At 38.4% G+C, this 20892-nt stretch overlaps 1 protein-coding gene across 2 annotated transcripts in view; it reads left to right on the forward strand.

The window, feature by feature from the left end:
- APP (amyloid beta precursor protein) overlaps nt 1–20892 on the forward strand; it is a 208222-nt gene that overhangs the window by 130009 nt on the left and 57321 nt on the right. Inside the window, exons 7-8 of one of the 2 annotated variants that reach the window (XM_071755155.1) lie at nt 2578–2745; nt 16268–16401. In XM_071755155.1, coding sequence (XP_071611256.1) covers nt 2578–2745; nt 16268–16401 — 302 coding nt within the window. The remainder of the gene's footprint in view (nt 1–2577; nt 2746–16267; nt 16402–20892) is intronic. The other variant, XM_071755146.1, reaches the window with a different exon arrangement.

Below are 20892 nucleotides of genomic sequence, written 5' to 3' on the forward strand. Positions count from 1 at the left end.
GGTGGTGGCACTGGGGAAGGGATGGCAGCAGCAAGAAGTTTCCTAGACTGGACCAGCAACAACCTTCCTCAAACAACCGCTGTGAACCATTAACCCAGCGCTTTTTTCCCCTCTCTTGTTTAATCTTAATTTAGGTCATAAAGTTTTTGCACAATGGACCATTTCTCTCTGCAATGAAATAATTACTGTTAAGGTCTCATGAACAGCAGGTATGGTTGGCTATGCAGGCCAGAGGGAAAGATGTCCTTGCATTGCCCTGAACTGTCACCAGCAGCCTGGAGGGAGATGTCAGGTTAGACAGGAGGCAGGTCCCTGGCAACACTGGGTTGCAGTGTTTCCATCTTTCTGGTTTTGATATGCTGCCCTTTAGTTTCCTGAACTCCTCTTCAATTGTATTTCCATGTGTATAAATTACTTTGGTTTCCAAACAGCAAATTCCCTGTTAACACTGCCCTCAGTTATTTGATGGGCAGCTATCATTGCTTTTGCACATGGGAAAAAAAAAAGGAATCTCTACTGCTCTTTCTGCAAGAGGGGTACCTACGGGAAATACCAGATAAAACTGTTCCCATCCTGGTAACACCAACAGTGCATAAAGAAATCAATCCAGCTTTATAGCAGAACTAGTATTTTGAGGGAATCCTAGAAGTCACTAACTGTGCAAGCAGAGGTCAGCCCACAGTCAGCATCAGCTAAGAAAGACTGAGTTCTTGAGGCCTCTAGCTTTTGAAATGACATTTCCCATCAGCAAAAAAATTCTTTTGATTATATCTGTCTCTTTACTGTCAAGAGTCACTATTCATTTTTAATTGACATATGACAGCTCTTCCAAGGCTGTGCAAAGTTAGCTTTGTGTGAAGATTTGACTGTAGAATTGTATAGAGGGGCTGGATTTAATTTTTAAATAAATGGGAAGAAATGCTTTTATATTAGATGTGGTCTATAATTAATCATATGGTAGTATACAATTAGTTGTAATTAATGTGTTTGACAATTAAATGTACTTGTTTTTCTAGAAGTAAAAAGGTACTATTCCTTCACCCGCTACTATTCCTTTCCTCCTAATTGCTCAGTACAGAATTGTGACATCTGTAGCACATATTTGATGACTGCACATACTTTGATCTGTTTCTCTTAGACCTGCTCCCTGAAATTGATTCTTGACATCATTTATATATACCATACATGAATATGTTAAAACGTGTAATTATACCTAAAGCATAGTTTAGGTATAAATTTAATAATTTATGTAATAAAATTAATAAATTTAGGTATAATTTAAGGAAAAATTAGGTATACACTGACTGGTGGTGACAGTTGTACACAAAATCTATTCATAAGTAGTGGGGCACCTGGAGAGAGTGAAATGATGGATCGGAACAGACTCTGAAAAGCAGGATTCTTTGTAGCCAACATCTGAGAGGTGGTGGGCATGCAGGGGATTTTCAGTGCTAATGCACTAATGTTTCTTCATACCTTTCCACCCTTAGAGATCTGCCTTCCAGAGAATTTAAATATATGCAGAGAAAGTAGAAGCTTCTCATTTAATGTGTCAGTTTGTCTGCTGATGCAGTGCGTGGGATAAAAGCAAATGAGGGGTGTATTGGTGTTTAACGTTATATGGATCTGAAATGCCTTACACAGTGTATTGTAAGATAAAACTGGTTTTGTCTGTTTGGAACATTATTGGTAAAGGGCTATGCATTTTCATGTGTAATTGGCTGAATTCCAAATTGCAATCAGAATTTTGCGTTGTCTTTCTTTGTGTGGTTTGATTCTTCCCTCAGGTTTTTGTGTTTTGCAGGATTTAGGCTGAGACTGTAGCAGTTCACAGTGAACACAGAGTTTAATATATTATTTTTTTTAAAGCAATGGCAGTATTTCTATACATGTGAGTCCTTGGACTATGAATTAAAACCCTGCACCAGGCAGCTTTCAAGAGTGAGTTTCTTTGACAATGACTATATGTAAATAGGTGTCTGAAGAGATTTTTTTTTTTAATTCTGTAAGCCATAAGTATGTTTGGTTTTGTGTTTGCATTTGTATAAGCCAGGAAGCCTTTTTAATTTGGGCAGGGGAGGAGTTATATAGCTAAATAACAAGGGCATATGTGACAACTGCTTTCAGATGTTCCCCTTCCAGAGAGGTACCAAGTGGGGTTTGGGGGCAGGAATCTGCCTGGGGCCACTGGCAGACCCATGGACAGCCAGTGATTTGTACCCTCTGGTCTGGAAGCAAGACAAAACTTAACATGTGTACTCTTGCCACTAGCCTGGGGCTTGTTTCAGGGGCAACACCTCCTTCAGTGTGTGTGGATAAAGTAGCTACAAACACAGAAGTAGAGGCAGAGTAAGGAGGTTTAGTGGCACAAATCTGAGTCAGTTCAAAGTTTACCTTTGTTGTCCCTGGGGTGGTTTTGTGCAGGAGGGTTTCCCACTCCCCAAAACACCTCCTTGGGTGCACCTCCTTCCTCGCACAGGCACCTCCTTCCTGACATTGAAAGGCACCTAATTAAAAAAGACCAAGACAGTCCCATTTCCATGCTAAATGTGGTTCCTCTGGGTCTCCTGTGACTAGAGGTGTGCTCTGAGCAAGCCGAGACTGGTCCCTGCCGCGCGATGATCTCCCGCTGGTACTTTGACGTGGCCGAAGGAAAGTGCGCGCCCTTCTTTTACGGCGGCTGCGGCGGGAACCGGAACAACTTTGACTCGGAGGAGTACTGCATGGCGGTCTGTGGCAGCCTCAGTAAGTGCCACAGCGGGCCTGGGCTCTCACTAACCCAGAACCTTGGCCTGGACTCTCAACTAACCCAAAACCCCCGGCCTGGGCTCTCACTAACCCCGGGCCGCAGTCTGTCCAACAACTCTAGATCTTCCTTGGCCTCTTGCTAACCCGGCGTTGGTAATGGGCGGCTTCTTGGTGCTGTAGGTGGGGGTCTGCAAGTAGACCTAACACTTCCTTGGGCAAGGGCCTTTGCTCTTTCTTGATTTTCTGTCAAAGCCTACTGACTTTTTGTGTGTCTCTGTGTGTGGGCGTACAATGCACGTGCAGGAAAAGCCACAAACTAGGTGAGCCGCAGGTAAGTTGAAAAATAGCACATAGTTTTTACAGTGTGTTTTTATGTATTATTTCTGACCTTTTTTGATCAAAGCAGTATAACGAAATAACAACAGAATGCTTATATGCAGATTTTCTTTCTTTGTGCTTAGCTTGATCAAATACTTTGTGTGTTTGCATCCAAAAGGGGAGAAATTACTTTTTTTTTTTTTAGGTTTACCTGAGGACTACCATACACATGAATGTGAATCACCTGTGACTTACTTTTTTTAACACACCGTGTATTTTAATTATCATTTTCCTTCAAGAAAAAGTATTTGCACAGTGATTTTTGGTTTGAGAAGATGGCTTTCTTCATCACTGGGTATTGAATCTGATGAATCAGATATTGGGCTTCACAGCTGGGTTTTGGTTCTGAAGCCTTCAGTACGCTTGCCTCCCATCTTCCTTGACAGCACATGGGAATCTCTCTGCCCTGCCTGCTCACAGGGCATGGAGAAGCAGAACAGAAGCAGCATGTTAGAGCAGCTTTTAGTGAAATACTTTCCAAATTGCACCTAGGAAAGTTTGCAGTGTGTAGAAGGCTTGGAAATGCACACAAGCATAAGCAGAGCCCTAGCAAGGTGTGCAACGTGTGTCCTTGGAGCAGAGGATCTTACCTGCATTTTAGCAGAGTAGAAGCAAAAGCAGTTATGGAGGTAAAAGTGCTGCTCTGGTGTTGCAGCTGCATTTCATCTCTGCATCCCTGAGCTGCTCAGGGCAAAGCTCAGTGGATGGATGTGGAGAAAGTCAACCATAAGTTGAGTAAGGAGGATACCTTGTGGACAATGATCAGCTTCTGCAGTGAGACAGAACATGTAGTGAAGAGAAAAACTATGCAGTAGATTGGAGTGAGGTCTATAATATATTTGCTAAACAAAGGAAATGTTGGTGCATTAAGTTACTGTGTTAGACACCTCTAGAGATACAAAATGGGGCTCATCTCTGAGTTACCTATGATAAGCAAGAAAAACTGGAATTTTGTGACAAGTTAAATTAGAAAAGTAGTAGGAAAAAAAGATATTACTAAAGAAGAAAAAAATACGTAATGAAAAATGTAAGGTATGTGATATTGATGAGCAGTTCATATTGTAGACATGAAAGGAGAAAAGGAAACTGAAGATAGAAAACTCGTGCAGATTAGAAGCGTAGCAAAAATACTGCAACAAGAGATATGTTGACCAATAAGCATAGAAAAGCCACTTGTACATTTAGTTCCAGGTAGTGTTTATTGGTTAGTGTTGTGACAAACAGAGAATTTGTAAAGAATTATCTAAAAAGATAGTCACATGTGGGTGAGTGTCATGTGTAAGTGGTGATTGAATCCCAGAGAAGATGATGGCTATTAAAACTAATAATGGGAAACTGAACCTTCTGCTACTTCATATCTGGAAGTAGTCTCAGTTAGCAAGGGGAGAATGACAGGACTGAATATTATTTCCTGCACAGATCTTTGCTTTTCACATATCTGGTAGGAATTAAGAATTATTACTGCCTTTGTCAGTGCTACTAAAAAAAAAATCTGTAATATTTTTGGGAAGGCTGGACAACAGCGTCAGTAAGGGCTTGAAACTTGCAAGACTGCAGCTTTGTTGAACATCCAGTTTTACAGCTTGCTTTTGGCTTCTGCCCTTCAAACTGACCCATATGGATGCATTCCTTGCATTCCTTTGTCCAAATTCTGCAGTGGGACTGTATGCAGACTCAAAGATACCTGAAGATTATGCATCTTGCATACAGATCTCTATTTACTCAGCTAGCACTTCAAATGTGAGAGTTTCGTTTCTGGCTTTCACAGTTCTGCAAAATTAGGGAAGACTGACAAAAAGGGTAGTTGCATCACAAAACAGACTTAATAAGAATTATTTTTACACTATAAAATTTGGATTCTGGTTTGGATTTGGATTCTGATCTTTGATAATTCAGTGTCGTTGCCTTTCATGTACAGGTTATAGGTGAAATCATATCACTGACTGCTTGTATTAGCAAGCTAGCAGGGTTTACTGTATTACAGTTCCAAACAACCTAGTGATCTTTTTGCAGGAAATCTGACAAGGGGTGACCTCAGCCATGATCTTAGAAGGAATATTATAGATTGAATGAAGCTTGGAAATTAAATTTTCTTTCTTCTTCAAACTTGCCTCTTGGCAGCAGAAGTTGTTAAAGCTTGTACTGTTTGGGAAAATAAATTATCTTCTCTTCAAAAACTGGCAATTCCCTCACAGCATGTGGAACCAGAAAAGAAATGAGAAACAACTTCTAAATTTGCTATATATGACATTCATTAGGATATCCAGATAAACCCTGGATATTCCGTTCTATCGTTGATTTGTTTGATTTTGGTTTCATGGTTTTTTTGTTTGGTTTTTTTTTCATTAAGTTCAGTTCAATGAAGCAATGCCAAGAACATTACTATTTGTGTTCTTTCCACAATTATCTTGGTCTGAGTCTTTTTAAGGAAAATGGAGTTAAGTTGAGTATTTGGTTAGGTTGAGTTGAGGTTGAGCTGCTTGGCTTCATTTGCACAATTAGAAAAAGCTAGTCATTTGTCTTTTAAAATAGATCTCCTTTTTCCTGGTTTTGGGTTTTTTTTTTTCTTTTTTTCTTCAGTAGTTTTTAAAAAAATATCTAAGTCTACAGTCTATACTTTCTAAGCCACTTTAGCTGTACTTTTGTTCCTGCGTTTTCATGTTATTTCATGGTATTCTGTACCCTGATCTATATACCTGCTATTTCTGTGCCTAAAATAACTTTTCCTCTGGTTTCACTTACTGTTGGATTATCACCATGCTATTTCTCCTTATTTTTCATCATTTTGCTAAACAGAAATGGTAATGAAAATAATTAAAAATTTCAGTGCTTAATCTTTTCTTTGGTACCGATCTAATGTTGTTAGAAGAGGTTTGTTCTACCTGGCTGTATGCTGACACCACCCCTATCCCAATCCCATAGGAGAGAAGAGGGAAAACACTGGAGAACAGTTTGCATTGAGGCCACCCCTCTTCTGTCTTTCTTTTTTTTCCCTGTCACCTTTAAGTTAATCTTTCCAGTTGATCTTTACGCCTTCCCCAGTCCTCCACTTTCCCATCCCTGCTTATTTATTTACTCTGTTCTTCATTCCTTTTCTCTCTGATGTTTGTATTATTGGTGCTCCCTTGTGTCCTGTGAAACACCAGTGGGTCTCTCTTAGGCAGGAGACAAGGTGGATGCTAATAGCACATCTTTCCTTTGTCTAGCTGCAGTTTGCTTTGCAGGATAAATTAGTTAGATTTTACAAAGAATACTAAGAAACAGTGGTTAGCAATTGGGTTTCTCTTAATATAGTGGGCAAAGGATGAAAGGGTGGGATGGGAGTTTATTTTTTTCATTGAAATTGAACTGAACTAAAAACCTGAGGATGTTCTGTTGTCAGAAATACTCATATACTATGAATACTGAAATTTTGAATAGTGAATACTAATGTTACAAATACATTGTCTACAGGGGAAAAAATGTTTTATTACTGAAATCTCTTGCCTTGATCTGAAAAGATAAGCCTGTCCTGTCATGCAAAGCCTGAAGACCCTCTCTGCTATCGATACATTTGCAAATGATCTGAGATTTTACAAAAATTATTTGTCTTTCAGGTAGGAGATACTACTGTCAAATTTTTTTTCATTCATCACCCAGCTACATGGGAATTGATGTATAATTTCCTTAGGAGTAGAAGAACTTAAGAATCTTGTTACCAGTTTCTTCAGCCTTCCAGGCCACATTCTTTCTCTCTATTGATTTTTAATAAGGATATTTGATATTCTCTGCAGTTGCTCAAGCTTCTACTGTGTGGTCTTGAAGTCATTAGGATGTATCAGGCAGTTAATTCAGATTTAATGCCCTCAGAATGGGTAGGTATTGACAGGAATAAGCAGAAGGCAATAAATTGTTATTGAAGGAATGATTTCTGTCTTACTGTCATACTAAGAAGTAATTTGTTGCACTTTTTTTTACTGAAAACTGGTCAAATTTTTCACTTGTCTCTTAGTTGCTGCTTGTTAAACATTCTTAAAGCTATAGGAAATATATTTTAAAAATGAGTATTATTTTGAAATTACCTCAATGCTCAAGTCTTAATTTATGGACCTGAACAGCTTCAAAGCTGAAAAAATTTGTTCTCACAAATGTGCTTCATTTGTCAGCTGTTGCATAGGGGACTGCTCTCCTGGCAGCTCTGCAGCTGCAGCATTGCATTTTCAGAGCAAAGTGGAGTTTGTGCTGCCGTGTTTTCATTTGTTTTTCATCTAAAGTGGGACTGAACTGAACTCTGGTCACACAGTCATTTTTTAAAAATTTTGACATATCATTAAAATTACCTTTTTTGTACAGTAGGGGTTTTTATTTTTGTACTGAATTCCTATGGCTGTGAGGGGAAAATTCATGACCCTCTTGCATTTTGTAGTGTACAGTTTAGTTTCTCTTCAGAGGTACTGTGAATAACACACTGTAACTTTTCACAGCAAAGGCTTGTAAGATGTTACTTCTTTTGTCAGGAATTTCCTTTATCCATTTGCTTCTTGTTTGGGATCTTGCCATCTCCCTGGTTAGCAGGAAGTAAAATGTTTTAACAGCTACACTCGCATGCCGACTTCTAGAGCATGTCTAAGGCATTAAGGACCTGCAGTGCATTCCTGTAAGCAGAATGGTAAAGTATGCCAAATTCTTAGTTAGATATCATACTTTAATCCCTTCTCTTATTTACTGAGTGATTGCTTATTTTATCTGTACTGCAGCAGAGGCTGCAGGAGCTGAGAGGTCAGAGACACAAAGCAGGCCATGTCTGGAGCATGTTCATCTGGAGTGGGTGATACTGCCCTTGGAGTGCTCATGAGTTTTTGGGGGGAGTTGTCAGCCCTCTGTCTTTAAAAGCAGTAAAGCTTGCCAAGTTGTTTCATGTCAGAAATGCTTTTTTGACAATGCACTTAGTGCTGGAAAAAATTAATCTCAGCAACTAGCTACAATACTAATTTGTCACAGCACTACAGGAGATACAATTTAAAGTACCGAAGTCCAATGATAACATTTTGAATCCTAAAAGTCTGCCTTTTTAAGTAGTGCTATTTCAAAGAAGCATGTCACATAGTAATTACAGTCTTTTATTTGAATGAATAAAAATCCTCAAGTCATTACAAATTCACTAAACCAGTCACAGTAGGACAGCCTGTTGCTTCATCACAAAGGCTCTTCGTATTCAGTTGTCTTTCTGCTTCCCAAATTAGCAGTAAAGAGGACATTACCTCTTAAGACTTCACTTAAGTGTGTACCTTTCCCACTGTCTCCAGCACGAATTTCCTGTATCTGCTGGGTGTTATCTCCTCTGCTGTGAAAACTCAGCTGAATCACACATCTTGGTTGAGTACAATTTCAAATAGTGTAGATGAAATCTTGAGAAAAATGTATTTTTGCAGTTCTTCGTTCATTGTGGATGCTTGACATTTAGCATCAGTGCCTGGGAGCTGTAATAAGATGAATTCTTATATAATCATTTTAGATTGTTAATACTGACTACCACCCTTAGTGGATGCATGTGACTAATTTCTGTTTCTATGGTTTCTTCATCTGTATAAATTTCACCCTTGAACCACACATGGAGCCAGTGTTAGAGTCGGCCTTTTTAAAAAACAGTTAAGTAAAGATGAGGATTCAAGAGGAAAATTATCCAAATATTTTCATGTACAAGAGGCAAGAGTTCAAGTGTTAATGATTTCAAGCATTAGGAATTGTATTAATCCCAAGTATTATTATAAACACTTTTTGCTGTAACTTGTTTTGTTGTTGTGTTTACTCAATGGAATTTTATGACTCTTGTTTACAGCCTTGGCAGAAGATGTGTTCAGGAGAGTACTTCTGTCTTGTATTTATTCACAGCAATCTCATTTGGTGCAACAAGTGAAGAATTTAATGTTGTTGTTTTTTTCCCCTCATAAATGTTTTAATTTTATGATGACAAATAAAAAGAGAATGACCTTGAAGCAGAGTGTTGCAAAGATAATGGAGGAAAGTTTGATTTGGGACCTTCTCCCAAGCATAAAATGAATCAAAGAACTCAGAGGGGGATGACCTGAGCAGTTAGTGGCCAAGATGAGTGTTGAATGGATATGAGGAAGGCAAAATTGCATTTGTTAGGACTGACAGAAAGGAAGTTGCACTCACGAAGATGCAATAAAAGCATGATTGCCAAGTTCTAGCTGTGCATGCATAGGAAATGTATCCTGAAGTTCTTACACAGAAGGATTCTTAGATTGAAAAAAAAATTAAGTTTATGTGGCAAGTATTTACTTTAGTTAAGGCAAAGATGAGGAATAATATGAATAGGATATAAGTTTTCTTTTCCTCTCCAAGAATTATCTGTGAGAGATTTCACTAAACTTCTTTCAAGCTGCCTATTGTTTTGATGCCATGCCAACTATTGAAGTTATAACACCTCAAAGGGAGATAGGATCAGTCTCTGCAAAGTAAAGTTCAAAAGGAAATGTAACTTTTAAACACGTGATTTTTCCATCTCAATACACTTAATTATTTTCTCAGGCTGAGGTTGCTACACTGACCTGTAATTGATCTTAGAATATTAATGCAAGTTATGAAATACTGCAGAAACTGTATGCAGTTGTTTACAACAAAGTAGCTTAGCTGTGATGGGTAATAAAAACAATGAGATGAACCAGCTATTAAGAAAGGAAAGAGCATACCTCTGGAACACTGCGTTCTCTTTCATGTGTTAACTTTCTTCATGTTACCTATTCCTGGAATCTCTTTAAAGAAGCAGACATTTTTAAGCAATGTGCTTTCTAACGTGCTTTAGCAACATTTATCTAACTTAATGAAATTTTGAAAGCTAAGAGGCAGCTTGAAATTGAAGGTGGAAAAGTCAAGTCTCAGACTGGTAATTCTTTTTAGATATGATCCCTAACCACGGCTGCTGCAGGGGAATTTTTTTTTTTTAATCAGTACCAATGTGCACGAATTCTTTCCTGACAGAAGAACATATCTATTTTTATATAGTCTGTTTGTCCATGTTTTGTGCTTTGTGAGTTCACACTATAATGTCATGATTTCTCAGTTTTTATGAAGCACACTTTACTTTCAGAAAAATTTTTTTGTGTCTTAAACATAATTGTCAAAACATGAGGATGAAGCATATGTGTAAGGTAAATTAAACCCAGCTGAATGGTTATGGTCAGGCTAGTGATAAATACGTAATTAAAATGGATGGCCCTTAACAGCAATGAATAATGTAATAGGGGATCACATTATTGAACATCTTTGCTGAAAATTAAAACATGGACAGCTGGAGTTGAGTGGCCTGAAGGACAGGAGTACCAGTCACATTTCATGGCTCTGCAGGGAGAGCCATCTCCAGGCAGGGAGATGTGCTCATGAGCCACAAGGTGAAAGTTCACAGAACTCCTGAGAATCCAGGGGTGGTGCCAGACCTTGGAGCACAGCAGTGCTGTCTGTTTGCCCCTCAAACCCCTAAAAAGAAATTAGTAGTGACAACAGCTCTGCTTACAGGTAAAATACTGAAGCTGGAGATGTCTGGTTTTCATTCTTACAAGGTCTTCCTTGTGCTGTTGACTCTGAATTCTGCCCTCCCTTTTAGTTTTAAACAAGATTCAGAAAGTGGTCTTGGTGAGTGTTTGTATGAAGAAAAGGTAATTAAAAGTGAAAAGGAATGACACTTTGCTTCTCCTGCAGCTTAGAGTGCTGTGAGTGAATATTGTTCTCTCTATAATGCAATAGATTATAAATTATATATAGTATGTGTTATATATATATGTGTATACTTAGTGTTCTGTGCCCCAGTGTTGATTTCTTCTAGAACGTGTAGCAGTTTGGCACATTCTTTTCTTCAAATAATTAAATTATATTCAACTTTACAACTTTTCATGTAAAAACTCACCCTGATACATCCTTTTCTCCATTTTTAAAATAACAGTAATTTACTAGCATCTTAGATAAACCTTTTGCAGCCTTCACTTGTATCATTCAGTTGGTAATTTGTTTTGTTTTGTTTTAAATAAAAAGGTAATCATTATTTCCCTTCCCAGTTTTTTAGATTCTGTTCATTGGTTTTGCCACCCTACTGTAAGCATAGTAGGTTACTCAAAAGAATGTGTATGCCCTCTTGTGAAAACAGTTCATTTCAGAAGGTAGCAGTAATAGAAAACCTTCTTGCTAGAGATATTCCATATACACTTGTGATTGTCAGAAGTGCTATAATTGTGATCTTAGTCAACAACTGAAAGCTTTGTTCTTAATTCTTCATTAATGAGGCAGTTACCATACCTGGAATTCAGAGGCAATGAATGCTTCCACTGAATACTACATTGTAGTTGGGTAATGCTTCCATTTCAGATGTTTTCCCATTTTATATGCAGTAGCCAATATCATTCAGAAAAGGGCCCATCCACTTGCCTTTTCACTTCATGTGAGGTTGGTGATGACTGTTCTTTCTTTCACTGCAGAGGCTGATACAAATTATTTGTTTTTATTTGAAATAGTTACACAGGATGTGGGGGCATGTTATTGCATTTTTCTTGGTGGGGTTTGGGTTCCCCCGCCCCTTTTTTTTTTTTCTTCCCCTGGTCTTCTGATATGTAAGGGATTTTTGTTAAATAGCAAAATGTGTAGAGCATAATTGACTATTATTTAATCTGCATCTCCAGGAAGGTTAGGATTTTAAAGTCTAATTTATTATTATTTTTTTTTAATCCAGGTGGTATTTGGCAGGTAAAATTAATGCAAGTGTGAAGAAAATGTTATCTGGTATAGGTTTTCTTCCACAACTGTCATACAGGCTTTTGATCAGTCTTCATGCACTAGTAGAATGAATTCACTTATAAAACAAGTAATGCACAGAAAAAGAAACCACCTTCTAGGAGCAGATGTGGACACAAAATGAGATCAGGATGCAGACTTTTAGGGAATCCTCACATGTAACTGATATCTGACCAGATGTTTTAAATTTACTCTGAGAAAACATGCAATACATCTATAGAAACAAAGTTCTCAAATGTACTGGAGTGCAAAGGATAGGAGAGGTTTTATTTTCAGCAGTGAAAAAGTTTTGAAATGTTTTTGCTTTATGCAGAAGGGAGGCCCAGTGCTTTTCTAACTCTTTGGAGAGAGGTTAAGCTATCAGTTATCACTGTGCTGTAATCACAAGGGGATTTTAACATACTGTTGGTCATCATGATTTTTTGAATACTGGATGGAGAAGTTGTCACATAATTATTTGTAGGCTTTGTAAATACAGGGAGTGAAGTAGGGTTATTTGGTTTTAAGCAGACTTGATTTTTTTTTTGTCAGAGAAACATTTTTAATTTCAAATGACATGAATAGCTAACCTGTCATAAAAAGTGGTTCTGAATCGCAGTTACAACAGAAAACAAAACCGTATATGACAATTTTGTGTCACCTTTTAGTATTTTTCTAAGTATATGTGCTGAAATTTTTTAATGAAAATCATCCCTGGTTTTTAAGAGTTGAAACAGTGTTTCTGCTTGCCGGATGAGCTGTGGTCAGTGTTGGTAGGTTGGTTGGTCTCTGAGGCCACTGGTGGCCAAGTTAACATTCCAGGGAGGCAAGCTGGATTCTCTGATGTGTGGTAGGCATGGACCAGTGCCAGCAGCAAGCAGAGAGGGAGAAAATACCTCTTCCTCCCCTTGTTTTCAGACTTCTTCATGGGCTGGGGTTTGGAAGGAGTTGCAGAAGCAGGATGTTTTCAAGCATGCTTTTGAATAAATCAGTGTATACGTTGTGCGCTTACTGCTGAAAAGTAGGTGGATTATTTCTGGTCTGGATTTCTGGCCTTATCTCTGTCTAGCTTTGGTTTCCAGCCATCAGAGCTCAGTTGCTTCTTTCTGATGAGGCTGTTGTGCAGAAGTCTTTTCTCAGTAGAAGTTTTCTAAATCAAAATAGTAGTCTGCTCCCTCGTGGATGAATGTAACTGATTGATTGAGCTGCTTGCCATGAGACACAGGTCCCATCAGCCCACTTGTTTCCAATCCCTCTTTCTTTTTGTGAGCACTAGTGGAGAGCCACGTGTGGTGCTACAGCAGCCTTTTGAACAAGGTCAGGGGTAGTAGCTTTCTCCTCCTACACAGTGCTGCTCTTCAGTAGTGTTGCTTTTCATGAGCATTGCCCTCTTTAGCATTAGCTTGAGCGGGCAAATTGAGTTGGGTGTCAGTGTACTGCCCACATCCTTTCCCTTGTTCCTGGGCACAGCCATGTCTGTGGTGTTTAGTGCCTACTCTTTGTTTGAGTTGGCTTTCCACAGCTTTTGGAGGGATATTGGGTGCTCTGACAGACTCAACACCAGGCACTCAAGTCAGTTCTCAACACCTGCCACTCTCACCAGTTCAGAAACACCAGCAGGCAGCCTGGTGGGACGTGAGCATATCATACAAAAAATGTGGCCTGTAAAGGCCAGGCTTGTGAGACAGGAGCTTTTTAAAATCAGACCTTGAATGTACAAGTGTCTTAAGTGATCTCAGTGCAAATGCTGATGACCTTTTTTCCTGTTCAATAAATTAAAGGTTAAATTTGCATAATTCATTGGACGGGTATTTATATCATCACTTCTTTCCACTCACATTTGTACAGACTTTAGTTTAAAAAAATTTTTTTAATAAAAAGTCTGTAAAAGATGGAGAAGGACGATAAATGTGCTGGAGATCTCCCCATGTTAAACTCTGTTGTGTCCTGCAGTGGCAGCAATGGAGAGTTTAGGCAGAGGGGAATCCTCTTCACACAGTGCCTGATTAACCCGTGGAGCTCATTGCCATATCATATTATAAATGTTAAGTCTCAAAAATAAAACTAGAGCCATGGAAGGAGAATCCAGCAAGGTTAGTTGAACACTGCAAAAAAATATTTATTGCTCTCATTTCGTGGTGTTTGCTGGAGATCCAGTCAGGAGACATGGAAGGAATGGCCTTTGCTCCATCTGACATTCTTAAATTTCTTCCTGCTTTGAAATAAAATTTTTGTTTTCTAAGTGGAATTAAAACTTACCATGCTTAACAGCAGCTTCAGGAAGGATAAAAATAAAATTTATTTGGTGCTTGAGAGATTAAAAGGCAAAGATACTGAGAAATACTTCTGAGCATTACAGAAATGTTTTCACTACGTCTGAGCTTTTGGGTGGTTTGTTTTTGAAATTTGTTTACATTGGCTGTAGCCTTTCTGGCAGGCAGCACTGCACTCCAGGACAAACCACATTATCATTGAAGATGGGTTATCATTAGGAGTTTGAAATGAAAGAAAAAATTTATGCTTTTTTGGCAGTATAAAAGAATTTAAGTTGTCTGAAGTTGTGAGAGTAACCACTGGTAATACTAAGAGTTGCTTTTTTTTTTTTTTTTTTTTTTAATTTAGGTGGCCATTTAGGAAGCTTATTTGTTACTGTTTGTTTCTTACTGTACTCTAGTAACAAAGTTTACAATTTTGCAAAAGCTAAACTTACAATTAAATGTTTATGAAACAAATCTAAAAATGGTGAGAGGAGTGATAATATGCGCTACATATGGGGGGTTTTTTTGGTTGCTTGTAGATTTTTGTTTCTTTTGAGACAAGTGAGGCCTTTCCTTCGATCCAGTGAGTAACTTTAAAAAAAAAAAAAACATCAGTCAATTTATACCACCAGCAGCCAAAACCGTTGATGTCTGTTAGAGAGAACATGTAGAGATCTCTCAAATGCAGCCAAATCCAAATGCTTTCTGTTCTTGCTTGGGGTTTTGTTTGTTTTGCTTTTGGGGTTATACATCTAAAGTTTGAGAAGAAGGTTGGATTAAGTTATTTCTTAAAATTTGGAGATGTATTTCATTGGGAATAACATGTTGCACGTATAACTGATGATTTTTTTTTTTTTTTTAATAATTTATTGTAGGTATGTTTATATTTCAGCAGTGTCCCAAATACTGTTTTGGGGAAAGTAGTCATAAATAAATATTGGTTGTTTTATACTTAGTCTGATCTTCAGTTTACAGTTTGCCTTTGTTGAAGGCACTGATAAATGTTTGGGGTATGGGAGGATCTTAGGTTTTTCCTTACCTGTATTAGTCTTTCTACTAAAATGTATTGCCTCTGTAAGTGATGTTAACTACAGTACATGTAGTGAAATGCATTTTTTAAAAAAATAATGCTGCACAAAGTGCATGTGTATGCACTTTGTCAGAATTTTTAAACTAACTTTGCAATTGTTGACCTAAGTGTGACCAGGGAAATTAAACTAATTACATAATAAAATGTTAAGGGACAAGAATATGAATATGAAACAACTGATCATTGTTGGAGAGGTTTTTAATTGCTGGTTCAGCCCTAGCACAGAAATGTTACTCCAGTTAATGTAGGAGGTTGTTGGATGTCACTGGGTAGTGAAGGAACTGTTGTTACTTTGCTCAAATCACCTCAAATGCAAATCTTCCTGCTTACCACTGTAATAGGTATTGCCTGGTTATCTGAGAGGAGTGGCTAGCAATTAGTGCAGGCTTGCTGATTATTTCCAGCATCCATGAAGTCTTTTTTTAATCAAAGCTGTTAAAATAAAGTAAATATCTGTGATGCCAAACTGTTACTAAGGGAAGGATTTGCTGTCTTTTATTAGGGTACTGTGGAGTCCATAGGTGCTTTAAAACATATTTGCATTGCCATTCATGTGTTGCAATTTACCATTTAAAAATAAACTAATATACAAAGCATGTAACTTTGCAAAGGGCTTTCTGCTATTCTGCTAGCATATATATTTAACCATTGCCAGGCTTTTTTCTTTTGCTTTTTTCTTTTGCTTTTTTTTTTGCTTTTTTTTTTCCCATGGAATTTTTCCTTTGATAGCAGTTTCTAACCTGTTTAATTACCATTGCTTTGTTCACTCTGAAGAGTTTCTGCTCGTTTATAAAATGGGATGGTGGGGAAATACATATATATATATGTATATATATATATATCTTTTGCATCTAACATATCCTCATAAACTATATTTTTTATCTTCCTCTGCAGTGAGATGAATGTCTTTATTCCCATGAAAATAGAACAGATGTTTCTTTCTTCATCCAACTAAATTTTACCTATACTAAAGTAGAAACTCTACTTTTCTTCCCCCTCCCTTGCCTCTCCCTGCTTTAAAATTTTGCCTCAGTCCCTACCACAGCTGCTAGCACTCCTGATGCTGTTGACAAATACTTGGAGACACCTGGAGATGAGAATGAACATGCCCACTTCCAGAAAGCTAAGGAGAGACTTGAAGCTAAGCATCGTGAAAGGATGTCTCAGGTAAGGGGAGATTTCCTTATTCCTAAATGTGAGAGTTTTTTCTTCTAAGTCATAATATGCTTGAATCCCTTAAATTATTTACCAAGGCTTTGGCCAGCTACCTTGGCTATTTGCAATGCTGTACATAGATCATTTGTTGCCTTTCTGACTCCATCTAAGAATTTGGGTGGTGTGGACATAAATTTGTGGTTGAGTGTTAGCTGCTACCAGAAGTCACTATAGTTACTTGTGCCAGTAAAAGTGAAAAAAAAAAAAAAAAATCTGTAAAAAATTGCTTTCGTCTTTGTGGAAAAATGTTTGGTTTGTGAAATTATTCTTCTTTCTAAGTAAAGAACTTGACCACTGTATTAGTCATTCTTCCTTTGCAGCAGCTGAGGGAGATTGCTTGTGATTAGCTTCATTCTCTGTGGGTAGCATATATGGATGGCTGTGCCCTGAGGTAACAAAAGATGGCATATGTTCATCAAACGGTCTTGAGGTAACATGAAATGCATCTAAAGCTGAAGAAAAGAGGAAAAAATAGTGCTTTTTAACCAAACCAAAATCCAACCGAATCGACCCTTTTCTTTTTTTTAACTAAAAAGATTTGTGTAGCCTGAAACCGTACAGTTTTTAATCCTATTGAACACTAAGAGATGAGCTATCCACTCTCACAGAAGTAGGGTTTATAATAGCAATGCCAATAGAAAATTGTCACGGTTCTGCTCTAATAACAACAAAGGAAAAATATAAGAGGATTAGGGAAAAGCCTATGGTACGTATTTTTTAGGATAGAATAACCACAAAAATTAATGCAGTATAATTCAGATGCACTGCATGTATCTGTATAGCTGGTTCACTATAATTTTCTGTTGCATTTTCAGTGTTTCTGTGTATTACTGACACATTAACCTTTAGCTCTGTGCTATAACAGTTGAGTAATCCTGACGTTAAGCTCTTAGGATAAACCTTCATATACTAGCACTTTTCTAATGAACAGGGCAGGGCCTCTTACCTGAAATCATGGAAACCGTGTGCCAAGAACCTGACACTTAACAGACAGAAAGATATGTGCTCCTTGCCTGCCACTGCTTGGGAAGCATTGCAGCACAAACAAGCTGTCTCCTCCTTAAATAGAAGAACAGTGCCACTTTAATGCTTTTTAAAGTGTTACCATTGCCTTTCCTCTGGAAGGTAACAGGTTCATTAAAGTGACCAGTGGCTGAGGTGAGAGCATTTCCTGAGTGTGAGTGTGTGGAGCATCCAGCTCAGAGCCAGCCTGTGACCATGGGATGAGTTGGGAGGGAGGTGAGCATGGTGAGCTGCAGCTAATGAGGCACATGCATGCTGTGATCCCACCAAGGGATGACCCCATCCTCTTCCAAACAAACTTACTAGTAGTACTCAGTTTGGGAAGGCTAGGCTGGGAACTGGGAGAATAAATAAGGCTGTGCACGCAGCCTTCCTGGTGGAGGAGAGAGATCCTGCTCCCAGCTAGGCCTGCAGAGGGTTGGCAGGTAATGCAGTTGCCACCCTGTTATTACCTCTCCATGAAAATAGCCTGTTTTAAAAATACACTGGTGGGGACAGATGGTCTGAAAGCAAAGGACAGTCAGTGTGTGAAAGTCAGGTTTCCCTGGAACAGTCCTCAGATTCTCACTGCAGTTTCAGGTTTGTCTCCCAAATCCCAACATGTAAAGGTTAAGATTAGTAATAAAAGGCACTGTGTGGGTGAACTGTGTATTTTGTGTTTTCTACAAAGCTTGTGGAAGTACAAAGTTTGTGGAAAAGAGGTAATCAAATGCACAGGCACCCAGAAAGCGTCATACAGAGACACTGTACAACGTCAGTGCTTGAGGCCAACAAAATTAGTGGGAAAAGCACTGAACCGTAGCATCAGAAAACTTCTGGGTAAATATACTGCACATTTTACCATAGACATTTGGGGCAACTCATAAATGAAGGCTGTGGTTGAGGGGTTTGACTGAAAGTCATGCTGGTGCTGTGTGTGCTCTGCCCTCGTTAGCATGTTCCCAGCCATCCTTTCTGTCAGCACTAATGAGCCTACATCTGCAGGGTGAGGCAGGTCAGCTCCTGCATCTCACTGCTATGTCACTCCTCCAAAAAAAAGTAAAGTAACCAACTCTGGGCAGCTCAGCAAGCTAAATCAGACCTGAGAAATGGCAGCACAATAGTACATCAAGAAAGACAGATCTTTGATCTTTGAATTGCTTAAAGCTGCTTATGAAATCATGGCTTAGACTACGCTTGTCTTGAAGCACACAGAATCCCTGCAGAGCTTTCAGGAAGACAGTTGATTTAAGTTTTTTTAAATCAGTTTTCCCTTCTATGACTAATGTTTTGTACAACATTGAGAGAGTCTCTCCCAGTTAACATTTCAAATGTTAAAAGAATGCAAGATCTTACAGAGAAGTAGAAAAGCCAGCGAGTTCACTGTTCTGCGTCTCCTCACATGAACTGTGATTATCTCTGTGTCCTATACTTCTGGTCTACTTTTTTGGCAGCTTATTTTTAAAATAAAGTTGCTTGCTACATTCTCTTTAAAATTGGGAGTGTTCTTAATATGTATTAACTAAAAAAAACTAACTCAAAGCTTGTTATTTTAGAAACAATGCTAAATAAATCAACCTAATATGCTTTTGCAGTCATTATTTTTCTTTAAAAAAAAGTAAAAATGTGAGAATCCAGCAGCACCAGACATATTTGTTAGTTTTTATGTACCCAAACAGTAGCTCCAAGTACAGTTCTATCTTTTCCTATGTAAGCCCCTGTTTCTCAGCTCTGAATTTTCCATCTATTAAAAAGAGGAAATTATCAATGTTTTTGAAACATTATCGAGTCATTCTTTAATCTTGATAAATGTCAATGTGAAAAATGTCACCTTGTTCACCAAGTATGGACAGTTCTTTAATAAAGTAGCTAGTCACAAACTAGTACTTGATTGGATGCATATCCAATCATATGGATGCATATTTTGCAGCAGCCAATTAATTAATAAAAAAGTCATGCATTCCAGCTGACACGTAAACCATAATCATCTAAGCAATAGAGAATCAAAACATGTCATCGGGGCAAACGCAGATATTCTGTATAACATCTTTCTGAAATTTCCCCTTGTTTACAATGAAATACTGACAACTCTTGTTTCTTCTTCTCTTGCATGAAGATATTCATGCTGGCAGATACCCAGCTTCTGTCAGTGGTTGTGTCATTTCATAGCTTACAGCTCCTGAAAGACTTCCTTCCTAGGGGAGTCTGTGCTCTTTTTGTACAATAAACTTACGCACTTCTGGTTCAGACTGTTTTGATCTCTTCTGATCTTAAGTGTCCATCCCTTTAGACTACAGATCATGAAAGTTTTTCTGCCTTCACATTTGCATGGCACTTGAAGCACAAGGCTTATAAATTTTCCAGGGCAATCCTGTGAAGAGTTCTGTATTAGCCTGTGATTTTAAGTGTTTCCCAAGAATTATTAATGCAGCTCCAAGTAACATCAAGGCTATATTCCCATAAATAGAATAGCCATTCAGCAATGAATGTGTAACCTTCAAATTTTCTGACATATAACAGGGAGGGATTGTGCTAATAACAGGATGCTGGGGTTCTTGTTTTCTGTTTTGGTAACATTCATCATTTCCTCTTTTTCTTTCCAGTTTGGGATCTCCTCTTAAGTGGGGGCACTTAAATAGTTGCTGCTAAGTACCTTGGTGCAACCAGATACTGACCTGAGCCTTACTCCAGGGAGCAGCGTATTTATATGTTTCTGTCCTCGAACATCTTGTGACATACTTGTGTCTTAAATTTACTCTTTCACTAACTGTTTACAGTATTTTAGGAATTGTAGTGTGTACTGTACAGGAACATAATGATATGTTATCTCCTGAAATAGTCTTGCTTTTTGGAGATTCGTTTCCAAAGCAAGCATCTGAAAATATGGCAGTCCTCAACCAGCCTGAACAGGGCTGGTGTTACATTCAAGATTTTTGTTTTTAACCTTTGCATGTCACTACTTCCAACATCCTGGAGTGGTCTTCTGCTGATTTTCAGTGCCAGTGGCACCATAATATTGTTTGGGTTGGGAGGGACCTTAAAGTTCCACCTAGTTCCATCCGTTCTGTCATGGGCAGGGACACCTTCCCTTAGACCAGTTTGCTTAAATTCCCAATCCAACCAGCCCTCTGATCATCTGTGTGATGATCAGCAAGTCCTCTGGACTTGCTCCAACAGCTTCTTTTGTCAGGAGCTCCAGAGCTGGATGCAATACTCCAGGTGGGGGTCTTCATGAGAGACAGGTGGAGGGGAAGAATCACCTCCATCGACCTGCTGGCCACACTTCTTTTGATGCAGCCCAGGATATAGTTGGTTTTCTGGGCTTCAGGGTCACATTGCTGGCTCATGTGGAGTTTCTCATCAACCAAGCCCTTTTGCTCAGGGTTGTTCTCGATCCATTATTCTCCCCCTAACTTGTGTTTGTGCTTGGTATTGCTCAGA

The sequence above is a fragment of the Heliangelus exortis genome, chromosome 1, assembly GCF_036169615.1.
Source record: "Heliangelus exortis chromosome 1, bHelExo1.hap1, whole genome shotgun sequence".
In the NCBI taxonomy this organism is placed as follows: domain Eukaryota; kingdom Metazoa; phylum Chordata; class Aves; order Apodiformes; family Trochilidae; genus Heliangelus; species Heliangelus exortis.